The sequence below is a fragment of the Phodopus roborovskii genome, unplaced genomic scaffold (genome assembly GCF_943737965.1).
Source record: "Phodopus roborovskii unplaced genomic scaffold, PHOROB, whole genome shotgun sequence".
NCBI classification, from domain to species: domain Eukaryota; kingdom Metazoa; phylum Chordata; class Mammalia; order Rodentia; family Cricetidae; genus Phodopus; species Phodopus roborovskii.
The window spans coordinates 475,649-496,012 of record NW_026126665.1 but is presented as its reverse complement, the minus strand read 5'-3'; the positions used below and the strand labels follow the sequence as shown (position 1 = coordinate 496,012).

General features: G+C 47.2%; 2 protein-coding genes across 4 annotated transcripts; both read right to left on the bottom strand.

Annotated features, from left to right (window-relative positions):
- Nucleotides 1–677: 677 nt before the first annotated feature.
- Myoz1 (myozenin 1) lies at nt 678–12,293 on the bottom strand. Of its 3 annotated transcripts, none has more exons than XM_051174512.1 (6): nt 12,190–12,293; nt 6,690–6,801; nt 5,206–5,384; nt 2,839–3,082; nt 2,305–2,470; nt 678–1,475 (listed from the first exon to the last, which is right to left on the bottom strand). In XM_051174512.1, the coding sequence occupies exons 2-6, from the start codon at nt 6,760–6,762 to the stop codon at nt 1,244–1,246; spliced, it is 894 nt and encodes a 297-aa protein (XP_051030469.1). In that variant the 5' UTR covers nt 6,763–6,801; nt 12,190–12,293; the 3' UTR covers nt 678–1,243. The 3 variants fall into 3 exon arrangements, with proteins under 3 accessions (XP_051030469.1, XP_051030468.1, XP_051030467.1); XM_051174511.1 differs by lacking the exon at nt 12,190–12,293 and adding an exon at nt 8,171–8,249; XM_051174510.1 differs by lacking the exon at nt 12,190–12,293 and adding an exon at nt 8,171–8,249 and having other exon boundaries at nt 6,690–6,780.
- Nucleotides 11,318–18,972, bottom strand: Synpo2l (synaptopodin 2 like). Its single transcript, XM_051174497.1, has 4 exons — nt 18,770–18,972; nt 17,779–17,930; nt 16,900–17,414; nt 11,318–13,726 (listed from the first exon to the last, which is right to left on the bottom strand). Exons 1-4 carry the CDS (start codon nt 18,872–18,874, stop codon nt 11,562–11,564), a joined length of 2,937 nt encoding a protein of 978 aa, XP_051030454.1. The 5' UTR covers nt 18,875–18,972; the 3' UTR covers nt 11,318–11,561.
- Between the last annotated feature and the right edge of the window lie 1,392 nt (nt 18,973–20,364).

The window sequence follows — 20,364 nt, the reverse complement described above, 5'->3', positions numbered from 1 at the left end:
GAGGCAACAGATCCCTGGGGAACTAGGATCACAGGTGGTTGTGAGAAGCACATTTCTGGTTGCTAGCATACATACTCTGGTCCTTTGAAAGGGCAGTAAGCGATAAGGCCACTGGCAGTGTGTCCAAGATCTAACTCTAATGGACTTAGTGGAGTCCATTCTATATGGAGAGATACCTTGTTCAGTCTATATACAAGGGTGTGGGAGTGGGGAGGTGCCTTGGTCCTGCCTCAACATAATGATGGGACAGACTTAGTAGACTTCCTCGGGGAGGCCTTACTCTCTCAGAGGAAAAGATGGTAGGTGGGGGGACCTGGGGAGAGTCACAGAAGAAGAGGGAGAGGGAACTGGGGTTAGAATGTAAAAAATAAATAAATAATGCAGTAAGTGTTTAAACTGCCAAGCCATCTCTTCAGCTCTTCTGGTAACTTTAAACATAATCTTGTTTTGTGAAAATCAAAATAATCTTTCTTCACTTTTTTTTTTTTTTTTTTTTTTTTTTTTTTGATACAGGTTTTCTCTGTGTAGTCCTGACTGTCCTGGAACTTAGTTTGTAGACCAGGGTGTCCTGGGATTAAAGGTTTGCAGCACCACTCAGCTGAACCTTCACTTTCTTAATACTCCACTTTCCTGGTGTTTTCTAGTTTCTAAATGGCTACACAAAAAGATAACAAATGCAGTATTGCCAACATTTATTTCCTAATCAGTGTACAATAGCTTCTTAGCTTTATGCACACATGGACCAGCATGTAGTTTTACATATGAGAATTTATCTCATGTGATACTGAATGATATACATGATGAATGTGGTTTGGTGGGTGGGGTATGGAAGCAACTGAAGCTCACATATGGTCTTAAAGTCTAAACAATGAGTGTTTAATATTTAGCTTTAATTGGTCTTTGTGCATCACCGGCCTCCATTTTCATCAGCCTTCAAATATCAGAGGAAGAATAAGTTTGGTTCCTTGAAGTTTATTGACTGTTACTGGTGGTGAAGAAAATCACATAAAAGAGCAGATGCCATATGGAGGAACAACGGAGTGGGAGCTCTGAGCTGGTGAGGAGGGGTGCTTTGGAGTGGGAACTTAAAGTGTAGAAAGGCGATGGCTCCCACCCTTCACCCTCCACTGCCACAAGGATACTGGAGTAACAGTTGGAAAATCCTGTCCAGGAACCCCTCTCAAATGGGAAGCCAAGAGGGGAAAAGATGTGAATTATAGGAGGAAACACTTCACAGCTCACTTCACAGCTCCTCTGTCTCTCCATCCAAGGGGATGCCAATATCCACAGTGTAGTCTACAGGCTCCCCAGAGCTCAACCAGGGAATAGGGGTTCGATTGAAAGAAGGCCTGTTGGAGAGGTTCTGGTTGTAGAGGACCAGGGGTTCATTCAGCAGAGGCCCCAGGTCAAACTTGGGCATCTGGAAGGTCATGCGTTTGGAGGCCTTCTCATATCCACCATAGGGCATTGCTGTCCTGAAAGGGGGACACATCACATAATTAAGAACCAGAATTAAAAAAAAAAAAAAAAAAAAAAACAGTACTTACCGATGACATATTACCCTGTTTTAAGGGAAGGGAATCTACAGATTGTAGCTATAGATTACTTCTGTGATCCTGGTCCTTCTCCCTCAATACCCCACATCCCTGGCTTGCTTATGTCTCCAGAGTTAGTAATGAATGGACTCTGCATGGCCTCATGGACGGTTGTGATATACACCAGCATTTTAGAAAAAGTGGTCCCAAATAGGCCCAATAGTATGAGGCTATCTTAGATTAAAATGTGTCTGCCCCCTCTAGCTCTATCTACTCTCAAAGGGATAGTGGATGGCCTGGCTGGGAGGAATTAACAATCAAATGCAAAAGCACCTCTGTAGACCTTCTTCAACCTGCTCTCACAAATCTCCTACCAATGGTCTACAATGCCTGATTCTAAAACAGAAACTTGGAGCAGGATATAAAGAAATACCAGTATCTTGTAGGGAGAGTAATGGCATTGTCACATTGAATGGGTGGGAACCAGAAGCCTCCAACCACAAAATGTAGTATCCCCATTTTACCTTCAAAGTAACTAAAGCTCTAAAAAAAAAGCAGTGGTCAAACTGATGATCAGTGAACTAACAGAGATCTCACTTTCTAACAAATCTTTCCTCCACCACACTACTACAAGAAGCAAACACACAGAGATATTCCATGAAGGACCCATATTCCCTTGATTTTCTGAAACATTTACCTATAATCCCATACCAAGTAAAACACAGAAACACCACAGTAAAATACATCTGGTTTCTTTCCATTACCCTACCTGTTGAAGGACTTATATTTGGGGAGTTCAGCTTTTGCCCCATATGCCAATAGGTCAATGCCAAGTTCCACTTTTTGCTGAGGCTCAACCCCCATGGCCTGATCCCATGGGGAAATATAAGTCTTGAACACAGTGACATGTTTTCCTTCTCCACCTGCCTGGTCACCTGGTAGCCATGAAAGAGAAAAGTAAATCAAATAATAGCAGCTATTATTGGTAGCTAATGAAAGTTAACCCCATCCCCCAGCCCTAGGGAAGTTGCTGAGTCTAGAAGCCAAAAGTATAACATCCTGGGAATTGTATGTGGTTTATAACATAATGATAGTCTGGGGTGAGATCTGTGACTGAATCTGAAAAGCCAGGGAAAAAATAGCTAAAAGATAAGGCTATGGGTGTAATAGACACATTGCTGCATTCTGGATAACTTCTGAGTCCAAAATGCCTCATTCTCCCTCTTTCCATATCCCAAAAAGGCCCCCATCCCTAGGGACATCTCTAGGAACCAGATGTGCTACTTCTGGTGAGAATGCTTGCCTGTTCCTGGCTCTCCAATCCCTGCTGTGCCAGGAGCTGCTCCTCTGCCAGCCTGGCCCCCAGGACCACCTGCACCCCCAGCTCCAAAGCTGTAATCCTGATGATGGTGGTCGTTAGAGCCATACTGTCCAGCAGAACCACTGCCCCTGGCCTGGCCTCCACTGCTACCCTTGCCATAGGAGAATCCCTGACTGGCTGTCTTCAGTTGTCCTCCCACTGTGGGAAGGAACTTCTGAAAGTGATCCTGAAAAGAAAATACAAAGCAAGAGGAAGGTTAGCAATGGGTATGGGAAATACACAAAGACAGAGGTACAGATTCAAGGAGGGGGTGAATAGAATTAAGGACTACCCAGAATATCCCAAATCTGAGAAATCATCTCTAATAACTGCATAGAAGATCACCAGCCTGAGGGAATTACATTCCTGCAAAGGTTTAAATCCCTAATTATAACTCAAGGCAAGGCAGCTCATTTTCCACTCCCCCTTCCTGTCTTGACAAAGCAAAGCAAAGCAAAGCAAACAGAGGCATCTCGAAAAGGAAATGCAAGGATGAGTTTCTAGGGAGAAGCCAATTGTAGTTTGAAAAAAAAAAAAAGCGAAAGGATCTCTGTTCCTCCCCTTCATAGTTTGCTCAGCAGTGAGAATGCTGTTTCTCAGCTCCTCTCTCCCTCTCCCATCTTGATTGCATATGGGAACAGAACTTTCTCACAGTGAAACTGTAGCAGGTGAAGGGGGGTAGAGGGAGGATGGCCAAAAGGGCAACACTGGTTTCAGCTCCAAAGCCTAAAAATAGCCCCCACCAACTCCTTGAGGAGGCCCTCCTGGCCATCTTACCCAGTAGCCCCATGCTCCACCCAATTGTAACCAGACCCAGCAGAGAGGAGGCCTTTGGGCCTCCTAAAGTTAGATATGACCCACTCAGCACTTTGACTTTGATTCTGCATAAGGGCTAATGACAGACACTCCTGCCTTGGCCATATCCATGTAGGTGTCTCCCCCAGCCACCCAGAGGAGGTGGAGGAGGAAGAGAAAATAGAGTTAGTCCCTTCCTTTTCGCTGTAGAGTCCTCTGCCTGGCCTCTCTCCAACCCTCCTCCTCTTTCTTTGGAGAAGCCTGCCTGGAAGATGTGTGGTCTTAGAGAAAAAGGGTTTAGTCCCCTGTTTGGTACCCTTAAAGAAGAGACTGGACCTTAAAAATGATGTATTCAAAAGGAAGATGGCTATAAAAACTCATTAGACTCTTCTAGCGTTGCCAGGTCTAACAAAATTGCAGACTATTACTTGCATCTTATGTTCAAGTATGGAACAATATTTTTAGTGTAAATATGCCTTAAATATTTAATGGGACAAGATTACATTAAGAAAGTATTTGTTATGTATTTAAATTTAAAATGCAACACATCCAGCACTCAGGAGACAGAGGCAGGCAGAACTCTGTGAATTTGAGGCCAGCCTGGTTTACATAGTTCTAGGCCAGCCAGAGCTACATGGTAAGAATCTGTCTCAAAAAAAAAAAAAATTGAGATGGTGGTGCACGCTTTTAATCACAGCATTTGGGAGGCAGAGGCAGGCAGAGCTCTGTGAATTGAGTCCTGGTCTACAAGAGCTAGTTCCAGGACAGCTTCCAAAGCCACAGAAAAACAAAAACAAAACAAAAAAAATTTTATTCAAGTATTATTTTTATGTCGAAAACGTTACATGTTACAGGCAATGTAATTACAGGAAGAAAAAAAAAAAAAAAAGACAACTGTTCCATGTAAAAACTTTTCTCAAACTCATGATCAATCCTCCTTCCTCAGCCTCCTCGGTGATCCAACTCATTGTGTAGACCTGGAGGTGAAATGTAACTGGGTACTCTTTGATTTTTGTTGGCTTGCTGTTTGCTTTTGGGGGCACTGGAAATGAAACCTAGGGGCCCATGTATTCTAAGCACCTGCTCTGCCACTCAGCTATACAGTCAGCCTCGAGATTCTGTAGTTTTTGATTCTTGTTTTATGTCCCAAATATTACAAAGAACATACTTTACTTAAAAAAAATATTCATTGTATATCTTAACTTCAAAATACAGGATCGGGTGTCCCATGTTTTATCTGGCAACCCTATTTTAACACTTAACCACACTGGGAAGGAATTTTTCTCTGGGTGTGGTACTCATCAGCCTGCATTGGCTCTAAGATGGGTACTAAGCTTCAGAAATGGGTTGCAACCCACCCTAGAGCTGCTGGGAATGTAATATATGAATGGGGCTTAATGAGTTTATCATTTCTCATGGAGAGGAGGTGGATGGTATTTGGGGAACCTGGGACCTACTGAGAGGCTGTCAGGAAAGGCACTGGGCTGTGAGAGAGTGGGTCATGTCCATACTCACCATTGAGCTGTCAGAGAAAACATCTGGGTGGTTCTCGTAAATAAATTTCTCCACCCGCATCTGCCGAAGCTTGAACATCTTGGAGCCTCGGTTGGTAAGTAGCGACAGCTCCTCCAACATCACGTCCCTTGGGACACTGATCTTCTTGCCCAGGTTCAGGCCTGAGCTCTCTCTCCCACCTTATCCAGGAGGTGGAGAAGAGGCGATAGAAAAAGGATATTTAGGCTTTCTGGACTCAGAGAACTCCCACCCACAGCTGAGTGTATAATCAAAGATCATTAGGGACAAGATGCTATTATCTGACCAACGTCTGTCTAGTTTACGAGAATGTTTTGTCTCATTTTTGTGTATCATTTAAACTTTTAAAAGATTCATTTATGTTTATGTGTATGAGTATTTTGCATTATTGTGTGTATGTGCACCACATGTGTTTCTGGTACCAACAGAGGCTCAGATCCCTGAAGTTACAGATGGTTCTGAGCCACCATATGGGTGCTGGGAACTGAACCTGGGTCCTCTGGAAGAACAACTTGCTCAACCACATCTCCTCACATTTTTAGTTCCATGTGGGGTGTGTGTGTGTGTGTGTGTGTGTGTGTGTGTGTGTGTGTGTGTGTGTAAGAGAGAGAGAGAGAGAGAGAGAGAGAGAGAGAGTTTGAGACAGGGCCCAGGTTTCACTATGTAACCCTGACTGGCCCAGATTCACTGTTAGAATAGGTTGCCATTGAACTTATAAATCAGCCTGCCTCTGCCTCCTGTGCACTGGGATTGAAGGCATGGGCCGCCATACACACTCCATAAGAAGTTGTGATGTTTTGGTTTGGAGTTAAAGAGAATACAACGGAACAAGGTTTCAGGTCATATACAGTTGGAATACTAGAGTAGAGAAGTAAACAGAGCCAAAGAGGGTGTGGGCTTGGAGTGGAAGAGAACAAGTATAAGGAAGTAGCATAGACAGAGGCCACTGGAGAAATTATAGCTGGGGGAGCTGGCAGCCCAATACCATGTGCAGTTGCCCATCTCTAAATACAGATCCTTATGTTCTTTCTTTTTTTTTGAGTCAGTGTACTCTGGCTCCAGAGGTATCAGAAGAACTTCACACTTCACTCCTTTGCATCCCTGGGGAGTATGCCTGCACAGTTTCCTATTTTAAATTCTCTAGCACTTAGAAAGAAATGAAGAAGTTAACCGTTTGGTGAGGTATAGCTTGTGTCCTCACATTTGCCTCACTGTGCCTGACTGAGTGGTGTAGCTGGGTGTTGCCTAGGAGTAATCAGTGGCAAGGGTGGGAAGGTGCAAAGAAAAATATGACATTCTTCCTGACTCTCCTTACCCTTCTTCCCTCTCCCATCACTTCTATCTCCCACACCCTCTGTGGCTGGAATTCCTCATGTATTTTCACTCTGACTTCTGTAATTTCTGGGACTCATGAATCAAGGGTGCTCTTAAAAGTTTGGCACTAGAGAGGTACAAGCATTCCCTACCTCCAGTGAGTTCCATGATCAGTTTGCTGGATTTCCTCCTCTTGTTAGGGGCTGGGGTTCCTGAGAGCGGCATGGTGGAAATGGATTTGACCTGGAATGAGTGGGAAGCAGGCTTGAAGGAGAAACGGAATGGGAAGAGTGAATGTGTGTAAGGTAGCAGTACTTCCTTCTTTTTCTTCTTTTTCTTTTTGCCTTCTTCTTTGTTTTTTGTTTGTTTGTTTGTGTTTTGTTTTTTGTTTTGTTTTTTTCTGAGACAGGGTTTCTTTGTGTAGCTCTCACTGTCCTATGTCCTAGAACTTGCTCTGTAGACCAGGCTGGCCTCAAATTCAGATCCACCTGCCTCTGCCTTCCGAGTTGGCATGCGCCACCATCTCCCAGCTTAGTACTCCTTAACTTGGGGTTAAGGACAAAATTTCTTTGGAGCACACACGTGCGTGCGCACGTGCGTGCATGAGTGTGTGTGTGTGTGTGTGTGTGTGTGTGTGTGTGTTTCTCCCATGCTGAGGATTGAACTCAAGACTTCATGCAAACCACACAGGTTCTCCATCACTAAGCTATGCAGTCTGCTCTCAGGTTTTCACAGAAATGTGTATTCCTCCCAAAAGGTAAAACTCCACTGTCTTGGGGCTGGTTTCTTTTGGTATCAGAACAGGAGGCAGAGCTGCCCCCTTTTCCGTACCTCTTACCAGCCTCCAGTGCCCATTTCTCACAGGTCCTGTGTGGGGACCAAGAGCTGTTTAAAATGCAACAGCCCTGGCAGGACAAATGTGCCCAGGTTTCTTGGGCCTGGTATGATTTAAAGCAGTTATTTGTATTGCGGTATCAGCCTACAGCTATGTCTCCAGACTCTGGTCTCCTCCTCAGGCTTTCCTCAAGGTCCAAGGGGTAAAGAAATGCTCTGCTGGTGTTAAGAAGATTCAGCCAAGACAGTCTCCACATGAAGGAGAGGTTGTTGTTCTTCCAGGAGGCCAACTGGAACTTGGCCTGAGAGGTCATGGGTATGTTCCTTGTTCGTTCAGGCACTCCTATCCCAAGCTGCAGAGCTAGGGTGGAGAGTGAACTGAGGGCATTTGAGCACTGACAGATGTCAGTTCGGCAATAACATTTATAGCAGTAGAGAATTGTAGGAGGACAGAAACATAGTAATAAAATCTGGCTACGGATGGGGACAAGCTAGGAAAAAACATGAACTTCATTCTGTCCTTAACAGTCATGCAGTTTTCTGTAGAGTCCTGTTTCAGAAGCACAACTATACTCTACCAACCTAGCAGGGCCTCAGGCCACCCCTACCCATTCCTCAGGTACCTCCCTCATCCATCTTAATTCCTCCCAACTCCTTAGGTACATTTCTTTCCAACTCTGTGGCTCTAACTGGACATTTGGGAGCTGAGCAGAGATGAGGAGAGAGGCCACTCCCCTAGAATGAAGGATCACAATTGCAGACAAAGAGGTGGGAAGAGTGGGCTCCAATCCTTACTTACCAGCTGCCTCAGTTGGTGGTCAGCTCACCCTGGGGTCCAGCAGCTTTGGAGGACTGCACTGCTGTGGCTGACTGGAGAAGCTGAGCTGGGCAAGTGTAGGGGCAGCACCGGCAATGGGGGAGGGACAGTGGCTATTAATAGAGATGATGAGAACAAGCAGCAGCTCAAATGGCACAGGGGGTACTGAGACCCTGGAACCAATTTCCTGCCCTTCTTGCCCAATGTTCAGGAAGAGGCAAGGCCTATTAGCTCTCCCATCAGACTGTCTGAACCAGTGATCAGTGGGCGGGAAGGAACCTTGAGTCTTAGATCCAGAGACACATTTCAGGAGGCAATTTAAGGCAGAGGGAGAGGAGACAGCAAGTGGCAGGTAAGAATTAAGAGTAGGTAAAGGAAAAGCAAAAACAAAACCAGAAAACATGATTGGTGGGCCACTCAGGGCCATTCCAGGCCAGGGCTGGAGGGACCCATGGAAGCATTTGGGAGTGGAAGAGATTAAAGCCCTAAGTTGGAGGCTAGGGTGGAAATTTTCACAGTGGAGTTGCTTTTAAACTCCTTGAATAGGTCAGCTTTCTCCCTGAGGGGTAGACCTTGGTGGGATAAGGAACCAACTTAGTCAAGCCCAGAGCAGATGATGTGGTGAAGGCCTGTCAGCTTCACCTGTTTGTTTTGCGCAGTGGTTCTCAACCTGTGGGTCACTGCCCATTCACAAAGACCATATATCAGATGTCCTGCATGTCATTAGGGATAAGAGCAGTAAAACTACAGTTATGAATTGGCAACAAAGATAATGTTATGGTTGTTGGTCCCACAACATGAGGTGTATTAAAGGGTCGAAGCATCAGGAAGTTTGAGAACCACGGTCTCAGCAGCTGCAGCGATACTCCAAACACTTCCTCATCTTCTGCTCATGGTGTGAAACCAGCTGTCTTTGTGCCTCTTGGTTTAATATGACCTTTTTTTTTTTTTTTTTTTTTTTTTTTGGTGTGTATGGGGGTGAATTTAGTGAACATATATAATAGGTTTCCTGATCTCAGGCATGGTAGTACATGACTTTAATCCCAGTACCAAGGAGGCAGAGGCAGGTGAATCTCTACATTTAAGGACAGCCAGGGCTACACAGAAGAATCTTGTCATCCCCCCCCCAAGAAAGATTTATTTATTTTTTTACACATGTATCATTGTACTCTGTTTATATATATTATATATACACCACCACCACCATGACCATTCTTTGTTCCCACACCTCACAGGAAGTGGTTTATGATGCTTCCAGAATGCACTGTCCCTCTGTTAGCCCTCACCCCCATCCTTCCTGACCACACCCTTCTTCCATCCTATTCTTATGCTTCAACTGGGCCCTGACAGTCCTCCCCACTCCACACACTACAGCAAGTGGCCACTGTCCAGACTTTTCATCTTTGGCCCATTTCCTCCCAACCCAAGAAAACAGGATAAAGAACATAAATAATGAAAGGTAACTTTGTTATTACTACTACATTCCTGTCAAAAACAAAACAAAACTCAAAGCCTGATCTCCTATGACCGAATACCTGAAACAAAATATATGAAGATGTGCTATTTAAGCTTGGTGTCTCAACCCTTTCTGAGGAATTCTCAGACTACTTGGGCATCTGGCTAAGTAATGACATGGTCTTTCTCTCACTCCAGTCAGTCCCCCACATTCTCTATTTTAATCTCACAGCATTATCTTTCTTCTCTGTTCCATACCTCCCACATCTGTCATCATTGCATTCCCTTTGCATGATTCCCAGAGAATGTTTAACATAGCTACTTCCTCTAGGAAGCCAGGAAAGGGCTCTGAACACCTTTCCAAATACTCTCGGTTATGCAAACTGAGCTTCACCTAGAAAGAATGAGCTTCCTCAAGAAGAGGGAGAGGCTCAAGGTGGAGAGTGCAGGAACAGGAAACCAAGAGGAATGGTAAAGTTCCGGTCAAACAAGACAATTGGCAGAAGGGCAGGAAGAGAGTCAAGGAGCTGGGATCAGATCAGCAAACTGGGTTAGAGAAGACCATGAAGCCGTCCAGGTTGGGCATAAAACAAAAAGAGATGACAGCAACAGAAGGTGTGGGCATGCATTTATTCTTGTGCACAAACCAAAGAATTGTGGCACCCAACATTGCACAGGAAAAGACCAATTTCCAGGTCAAACAGCAAGTATGGCTGGAGTCTTCATGGAAGGAGAGTCCTTACCTTTCTGGGAACAGAAATTAGGACCTGAAGCTGAATAGGAATAAAAGCTGGGCTTCTGCTCATAGGGTGGGACAAAAAAAGAGGGTTGGGCCCTGTGTCTCCCTGCCTTTCCCAGATAGTCAGGATAAGCTGCAGCCATGGAAGGTGTCAGATTGACAGCCACCAAACTAACATTCAGCACACATCCTCATATCTTTGCTCTGTGACAAATGCATGCATTCTCCTGGGCTCACACTGCCCCCTCTATGCTTCCTCACACATAGGTGGTTTCTTGTTGGCCAACTTTTCTCTCTCCCTCTTGGTCACATTCACTCATATCAGCCCTGTTCCTCATTTTTTCTCCCCCTCCCCTATCCACTGATTCTATTCACCATCCTTTCTGTCTTTGGCAGTCCAGAAGAAATTTTCTTTTTTACTTTCTGGATTCTGACTTGCTCAGCACAGGCTCCTGGTTGCTAACTTCCTGAAATCCAAAGAAATAGACTTCTTAGTCTTTCACACCCATGAAAACTGTTGGACTCATTAATATCACAGTGCTCCATACAACCCTCTTCCCGGAGCTTTTCCACAGTTAAGCTCTTGTTCCTGCAGGACTCACTGTGGAGCTATCTGACTCTTCCAGAAGAAGGAAAAGAACTTCCTTCTTACCTTGTCTCAAGAGAAGCGCATATGTATGGTTATTTGATGCCTTTCCAGAGCAGATCCTAACCATACACATTTTTGAAAGCACATCACTCACACACACACACACACACACACACACACACACAAGCTGAGGAGTGTGGAGTGTGAAGGGGTTCAGTCCCTTAGTTGCTTGCCTCGTGGTGAGCTTTTTGCCTGAGATCTCCGTGACCATTTTACTTTGTGCTTTTTGCCTAACACTAAAGTGCTGTCCACAGAGAGAAACACAAATGCAAATGGGGGAAGAAAAAAAAAATCTGCTGAGACCTCTGGGTGGAGAAGCCACAGATCCAGGCAGGGAAATACAGAGAAGATATCAAAACAAAGAGAATAGGTTAAAAAGCGGCAGCAAGGAGTTGAGGAAAATGAAGGGGAACACTATTTTTGGCAAGAGGAGATACGGGGAGAAAAAAAAAAAAAACAGTAGGAAAAGCAGACGGAACTTCTGGGACTCTAAGTTCCATTACTTGGTCCTGGGACCTATTATTTCCTGTTCACTGGTGCCCTGCCCCAGGCCTCCACACATGAGCCTGCAACCCTGTTCTGGTGGCTGAGAACCGAGGCCTGGCTACTTGGAAGCCACAGTAGTTGGGTGTGGCAGCAAAGCTCCTGGAAGACTCTTGAGGATGGTCTGGGTTAGGGACAGGGGGTGAGGCCAGCTCTGCCCTCCAAATTGGTTCGTCCAATGTGGTAGCCGCTCTGGGGGCAAGCACAGTGGCAGCCAAGGGTTCTGCAGTGGGCTGGGGTGCTGGAGTGGAGAATCTGCGGATCTCCTGGACTCGGGCAGTTTTGGGAGGCCCTGAAGTGGGGCCAGGAGTTGAAGGAACCTCGTCAAAACAGAACATGGCAGTTTTAAGTTGGTACGGCTGATGTCGCATGAAATCCAGGGCCTTGATGCCCTGCTTGGGAGTCGCCCGAGATCCCTGGGATTGGATCTTATTGGGGAGAGTTCGGGCAGCTTGGGGGAAAAAAGGTGAGAGAAGTGGGTTGTAAGCAATAGGGGGTGGGGCACGGATATTGGGTGAGTATTTCCACGATGGGGGCAGTGAGGGTGTGGGAGAAGGACTTCTAGGACGAAAGCCATGGTTAAGGCAAACGCTAGGTGTAGCTTCCACCACGTACCTGTCGGCACGGCTCTGCCGCTTGGCAAATAGCTCCCCACCCCTTCCCTGCAGCCTTGGGAGCTCAGGAATTCCAGCCGTAGGGGTCGACCCATTCACTAGCCCATCAGGCAACCCTCGAGAAGCAGGTTTAGGAGCCACAGGGGGTGGGGTCTTAGGAGTTGCCGGGGATGGGGTTTTGGGAGCCACTGGAGGCGGGGTTTTCGGTGCCACTTGAGACAAGGTCTTGTAACTCCTGCCCCCTAATGGCTGCATGAAGTTACAGGCTTCAGCTCCCAGGCTTAAAGCGTCCTCCTCTGGACCAGATTCCGCACCACCGGCCCGGGGTTTTTCATCCAGGTTCTGCACCAGCGTTAGCAGCTCCGGGTTCGGCGAATTCTTCGTCTCTTCCTTTCCCGGTCGGAACATCTGCTTCCGGGTGCCCCGGCGCCGGGCCTCCTGCAGAATGCCAGTGCGGGCAGCTGGCACAGAGATGCGCTGCTCCCGAACGCTGGCAGACTCGGGGACCGCGGGGCCGGGCGCCTCCGGGGACACAGAGCTTCTTAGAGGCGCCGCCAAGAAGATGGAAGCGGTGGAGGTCATGGCAGCCGTGCTAGGAGGAGTGGGAGGCTCTGGGGCGCCGCCTGGTGTAACGGGCCGGCTTGGGGCTGGGATATACAGGGAGCTGGTAGCAGTTACAGGACCGGAGGAGCGTGGGGTGATGGGAGCCCCGGGGACCGACGTGTGGCCGGGCACCACTGTCGTGAAGCTGGGCAGAGGGGTGGGCCCCTGAAGAGGGGCCACGAAGGGGGACGGGGCGGAGCTGGTGGCTTGCAGGCCTTCATTCGCCTTCTTAGGAGCTAAGGGCCGGAAAATCACTGAGGTGGTACCTGACCTGTGTCCTTGTAAACCTGGGGTAAAAGGCCTCGCTGACCTGTTAAAGATACTTGGCGCTGGGCTGGGGGCTCCACCATCCGGGAAGGAGGGGCTAGGTCTGGCTGCGGGGGCCGGGAAAAGGCTGAGTGGGAGCACAGCTGCCTCTGGGGGAGCACTCTGAGCTCGAGGTGGTGACTGCAGACCCTGCCCATTTAGCATGGTTGCTGGGCCCACCTGAGTCAGCTCCTGGGTACTGGAGGAAGCCCTTTGGCGCTGCTGTTCAAAGAGCTGAACCCCTCTCCCAGAGACCTCACTCAACTGCCCTCCCAGCCGGGAGTTCTGACTCTCTGTTGTTCCTGAAGCAGCCCTGGCCAGCTCCATGTCCAGATAAGGGCTGTCCCAGTCGGATTGATTGGTAAGGCTGCGGGCGTCCGAGAAGGCCTCTTCGTCCAGCTCCGACTCACTCGTTGGGGGGATGCCGTCCTCCTCTTCTGTTCCTGTCCCAGCTGCAGCCCCGAAACTCACTAGGGTGTACTTCTTGGCTCTCTGCCGCCGTTTCTTAAACATAAGCACCCCTTTAGAGTGAGGGTTGGGGGCTGCTGTTAGCAGGGATGCAATGGTCCGGCATTTGGTCTTGGCCTCCTTGATGCTCTTCTCTTGTAGGCTTTCTGCACGTTGCAGTTCTGAGGAGGTGAAGAGGTAGATTGATCAGGGCCTTTGCCTCCTATTCTAACTCAGCTCCCCAAAGATCTTACCTCCTATTTTGGGGGGGGTTGTTGTTTTTCACTGAAAGGACCCACGATGTCTCTTGTCTATGGCAAACTCCCCTGACTTTGAGACAGTGGAGGGGGAAAGGTGAAACCAAGGAGAGCAACTGTCCACACACAGCTCTTCCGTTCCCTCTATTGCACTCGTATTTTCCAAGAGATGAGCCTTGTCCACTCCACACATTCTTCACCTGCCTCCCATTCTTGACTGGCAGTGGAGTGGGGGAGGTGTTATTCTAAGGCTAGCAGAACCAGTTCCAGAGAGAGAAAAAAAGGGACACTTTTCTCCCACCATACAATGTAAGCAGACTCCTTACACACCTATTCCCCCTATAACCAGACACACAGATTCTTTGTTTTTGTGACATGATATCCCTAGCTATCCTGGAACTCACTCTGTAGACCAGGCTGGCCTTGAACTCACAGAGATTCAGCTATTCCTGCCTCCCAAATGCTAGAATTAAAGGTGTGTACCTCTATCCCCAGCCCAACACAGAGATTCTTAGCATGAGGTTCTTCATTCACATTTCCATCCATCAAGTTGTTCACATCATAAACACTCCTAGAAATTGCTCCCTCCACTGTGTTAACATCATCTCCTAAGAACTGGCTATGGGTATATTTTCCCCATTGTACTTTTCATATTCACAATTGTCCCGGCTTACATACTCATTAGTTCACTTGTACTTATACCCTCATACAAACAGAATTGTCAACTACATCTATATACCTAATATATCCAGGTAGCTCTTCCCAGAGTTTTCCCTGTAAAGATTCTAGTACAGTGTAGACAGGATTTTAGAACTTGGCTGTCCCAACTGCTAGAACACTAGTTTATGCATAACGCTACTACTTACATCCAGGATAATCTTGGATCCAAGTTGCAGAAAAAGGCAGTGTGCTACTCTCCAAGGTAACCCCCTACACCTTTAGGGGATTTTCAGGTCACCAGGTAAATATATTCTCCTTCCTCACAAGTTGGTGTTGGCTCTGGGGTCAACAGCTTTGGAGTCTAGAAATGTTTCAGCTCCTATTTGTGCAGCCATTCAAGTAGAGAATTCATAGGAGCAGCACACCATTAAGTGGGCATGAGAAAGTCTGGGTGCTGAAGAACCAGGGCTGATTTCATAAGCCTTGTGGGGCCTGAGTAGGTGGGGCCAGGAAGTGGGAAGGACTGCCCTGCTATAAGACCCAGCCCTGGACATTCTGGTGTGTGATCCCCAATTCCTCCTGGAAAATTCTTGACATTCCATTTACTTTTCCTCTCAAGATACCAAGCTGCTTTCTAATTAGGGCTCTCATTCCTTTTGTCCCCATGGGTATAACACCGAATAGTACTATGTGTGAGAGAATAGACACAGGAGTCAGACTTTAGTTCTGAGAGAATTACTTCACCTCAGCCATTTACTTTCCATGCCTGTAAATGAGGATGTTAATGGCTACCTCTGAACACAGTGAGATAGTAAACAACATTTAACACACTGCCAAGGCCCACTGTGAGCAACCATTACACTTTACTGATGTAAGTTCCCCCTGTACAACACCTTCTTATTCTTTTATATCTTCTCCCAGATCTGCACATACATGTTTCCATGTATTCACTGTGCTCCTCAACTTCTCACTCTTTTCCTATGAACTTCCCACAGCTCATGTAGTCATAAACCCCTTGCCATGTAGTCTTAGCATCAACCCGTTATGAGAATGGGGTGGTGACTCTTTCCCGAAAGAACGAGGGAAAAGACAGCAAAAAAGAAAGGGTGAGCAAGTGTGGCCTCTCCCAAAGGCCCCCCCTCACACACACATTGTTGAGACATTGCCCTCTGCTCTAGCCCTCAGAACTCCCTTGAGTGGGATAGGGTAGTACCTGCATAGAATGAGTCTTGGAGCTCAGGATCTGGGGCTTTGTCACAGCTGGATTGGCTGGGGGGCTCTTCGATGATGGGCTCAATGGCTTCCATGCTGAGAAAGGCAGTGCTGGCTGGAGCAGGACCAGCTTGGGTCACCCCCAAGGCCTTTTAAAGCCCCTTTGTCTTGTCTCCAGAGCTGGCAGCTGAATGAGCTCATTGAGCTGTTTTTAGAATCTGTCCCCCTCCCTTCTTTCCCTGTTCCACAACTCCTGGTGTGATAGACATGGGCACCTGCCTCCCCTTCCCCTCACCCCACCCTCTCTGGACTGTGAGGTCGGCTTGGCTAAAAATAAGTTTGAGCCACTACATAGACTCTTTCTTGCCCAGCATGATAGGAAGGGAGGGGTGCTAAAATGAGAATTAGGGATAAGAATGGGATCTTGAGCATGCATCTGGAATTTCTTTGTAGGCTATGACAGTCAGGATTGTCAGACTATAAACTCCCACAGTTTTAGCCTCTATACAAATTCAAAGACATAAAACTTCTTGAAGTGAGAATCAGAGTAGTGGAAGAAAGGAAAGATAACTAAAGAGAGTAAATACTAAGACTTCAGAAGTGGCAAAATAGAAGTCTGCGGAAGGGGAATGGGAGGCATGGGACAGAGAGGATCCTCACTAGATCCCATTCCATAGCTCACATTAAAATAGTAAGAACCTGATAAAAATGGGACAGCCTTTTCTGCCCAGGCCTACATTCTTGCCTGAGATAAGAAACCAAAGGCCCCTTTCCTACTCCTAGCAGTCTTATGATTCTCCCCAGCAACTTGTTAGTCCCCAGGAATCCCAAATGAACTCACAAGTGTCAAAAGTAGCATTCATACTATGCCTACAGTTGACAATGTAAAAAGCCCCTATGCTCCCACCCTGCTTTCAGGTACTCCCTGCCTGGAATCATCCCTTCTCCTCCCTCCATACCAACATCTAGCAAAACCACCCCACTACCATGAACTTGAGGACTCGCCCCATTTCCCCTCTAGTGTCTGTTCTTAGTTTGAACTGAGCCACTAAGCCATATAAGATAATAGTTATAATTAAGATAAATTAAGTAAAATTATTCTCCTCTTCATTACTCTTCTCAACTTGTTCCAAAGACTGTTTCTGGGGAACATGAGGTAGGTAGGGTGAGTGGGTGTGAAGGCACAGACTTAGGACCCTGATTGAGAACACTCAACAGGCACTCACTGGCTTGCTTGGCCTTCTGGGTGTAGGTGGTAGTAAGATCTTCTCCCAGTGGGTGTGGGACAGGGCCCACCATAGGGATGAGATGAGGACCAGGCCGGAGTGGACCATGGGGTAACAGAAGTGCTTCTGCCGGGGGTGGCTGAAGAGCAGCGCCTTCCTCCCAAGATGGGGAGCTCACACGGCTGTCATCCTGGCTGGGAGAGCCAATTTTAGCAGGTGCTGGTTCTGCAGGACTGTCAGACAGGTACACCTCATCAGGTGGGGCTCCTGGAAGGGAGGGCCTTGTGGGACCTCGTCGGCGGGTTCTGCGGGGCTTCTCTTGTGTGGCAGGGCCATCAACATCGCTGTCTGTCTCTCCATAGTAAGCTTCACTGTCAGGCGGTGAGCGAAGGCTCCCAGGTGGAAAAGCCTGGGGAGCAGGAGCACCCGGGGGCTCAGGACTCAGTGGAGATAGTGGTGACAGCACTTGAAGTCCCCCTGGAGATGGAGATCTCACAGACCCTTCATCTGCTACCCTGGTTGGAAAAGATGAGAGAATTTGAAAGAGGGACCAATGGCTACAGGACTAACAGCTCTGGAGGGGATGAAGGAGCAAGGCAGTGGGAAAAGGAAACTAGCATATAGCTGGGATAGGCACAATAGGTAGGGGATCTGGAGGCTCTGAGGAGGGTGGGATAAGAAGATAGGACTGAAGTCACTCATTCTTCTCGACACCCCATCCCTCAGTTGCAGATACAGTTCACTGCCAGGTATATACAGAAAAAATAACCAGAAATAGGTACTTGTTAGTTACTAAAGCCAGGCCAGTGAGACACAGACAGAGCTGAGACAGGCAAGAAGAGACCCAGGCTAGAGAAAAAGGAGGGGAGGACACCATACCTCCTCACAGTAAGGACAAGCAGATGCCCTGAGGTATCAATGAAGGTCATGGCACTGGCATGGGAAAAGTTGGTGCAAGAAACTCCATTGATCGCCAAGAGCTGGTCCCTCTCTCGGAGTCCTGCTCTTCCAGCCTGGCTCCGTCTTCGGATCTGAGATGTTGAAGGAGAGAGTGTGGATCATGGAGAGCTCCAATGGGAACGGAATGAAAGGACAAAAGACCCATGTAAGAGGGTTTTTTGTTTTGTTTTGTAGGGCAAATAGAATAAGGAGGTATCTGGGGTGCAACTAAATAGGTATTCTGGGAGATAGTGACAGGGCTATCATTTTATTGAGTTCCCACTGAAATGTTAGGCATTGCACTGTATGAAATATTGCACTTAATTCTTGGGATGGTTTATAAAGTTGGTACTGTCATTACTCACATTTTACAGCCATGAAAACTAAGTCTGTCAGGTGAAGCCATAAGGCTAATGACTTTATTTGCAAGTCTAGCACCTAATCTTGCCTACTAAGAAAAGGGATATGACTTCCAGAAAGAGGAGCACTGAAGGCATTGGCAGGGTAGGGTAGGGCAGGGCAGGACAGGGTTGGGTTGGGCTGGGCTGAGAGAGACTGCCTTAGCTTGTCACATATCAGTTAGTCAGAGGGAAATTAGACCCTTCCCTACATTCCTGGAGTTTGGAGTAGAGAAGCTCACACACATAGGGGAGCAAATACTGGATGACTAGACTCTTCTCCCACAGTGCTGAAGCAGAGCCTTCCTTTTGTTCTGCTCCCTGAAACCAGAATTGGCTTTGCTAATAGTCCTTCAGGAGCTTGTGGTCAGTCTGCTCCCCTATAGCCTTGAGCATGTTAACCTGCCCACCTGCCCACCACCTCTTCTTCACAACCTTCCACTCTGCCCACCCCCATCAGCCCAGAAGGCTACCACATGACTTTTCCCAAGTTCCCTTCTCTACAAAACACCATTTTAGGGGCTCTCCCTTACCTTGGATACCTGCAAAGGTTTCTTCTGTTCAGCCCCCCCCTGAAGCCGGAAGCCCCAGGGTGCTCCCCCTGCTAATGTGACCTGCACCTCCTCCTCAGCACCCATCGCACAGCTTGACCTGTGGCCCCCAAAGTTTGGACAGTATTCCTGAGAGAGAAGCTGAGGTGCTGGTACCCCGTCTGACCTGCCTGTCCGGCTGTCCTGCTCCTGCCGACCCAGGTCTCCCTCCACCCCCACCGCCACCCCACACCCCACACACCATAGGCAGGCAACTTGGGCCTGGGATCAGTACAGTCCAGTACACATGTCCTGTCAGTCACAGCTTGCTTAAAATAGTTGCAGGCTGTGCTCTTTTCCCTCCCCCAGCTATGTTACTCCTAGAACTAATTATAGTACAGACTTCTGCCTTCCATGTCCCTCCCTTCTCTTCACAGGCCTTTTAGTCAGGACTCAGGATCAGATCTCTGGCTTTTACCTAAGTACGATCATTCAAAACACCATGCTTTCCCCCAAAGCCCACTGCAAAGTGAGAGTAGCAGAGGCTTCAATCCCAGAGCTGGCAAGAAATGGCTGGGTCTGACCCATGAAGTCCTCAGGGAAGAGGGGCCACCTCACTGTTTGAATTTACTATTGAATCAGAACCTGTGCACTGCACAGTATGCTAAACATGGAAAGCATGACTTTTGGGGAAGAATAATAGGTTAATTCTATAATAGGGAGACAGAGCAGATGATTCTCTGAATTCAGGCTAGCCTGCTCTACAGAGCAAATTCCAGGACATCCAGGGCTACACAGAAAAACCTTGTCATTAAAAACAAACAAACAAAAAGAATATGAGTTTATACATAGTGGCCAGATAGGAGGAAATGATGAACCTGTAGCTGGAGTTACAGGTTATAAGCTTCCAAATGTAGGTCCTAGGAATCAAACTCAAGTCTTTTGCATGAGCAGCAAGCATTCTTAACTGCTGAACCATCTCTCCAGTCCCTTATTTATTTTTATTTGTTTATTTATACCACATAATCCTTTACTTTTATTGCATACATCAATATTCTACAGAAATAAGAGTTAACTTGGGGGCTGGAAAGATGGCTCAGCAGTTAAGAGCACTAGCTGCTCTTCCAGAGGACCTGAGTTCAATTCTCAGTAATCACATCCTGGTCCACAACCATCTGTAATGAGATCTGATGCTCTCTTCTGGCCTGCAGGCTTACATGCAGACAGAACACTGTATACATGATAAACAAATAAATCTTAAAAAAAAAAAAGTTACTGCTGAAACAAAACATATTGGTACTGACATGCCAGTAATTCCAGCACTCTAGAGGTTGAGGTGGAGGACCAGAACCTCAAGCACTTTATAACAAGTTCAAGGCTACACAAGAGCCTGTCTTTTAAAAAAGTTCAAGGCTAGCCTGGGCTGTGTAAGTGACACCTTGTCTCAAAACAGTAAATGGATAAAGAGGAGAGGCTGTAGGCATGGGATGGCGCTCAATATAGGGTGCTTGCCCAACATGTGTTCAAACACTGCCTGATAGCAAACCAATGAAGTCCCTAGAGCTGAGGGTGTATGGGTGTCATATTTTTGGGAACCC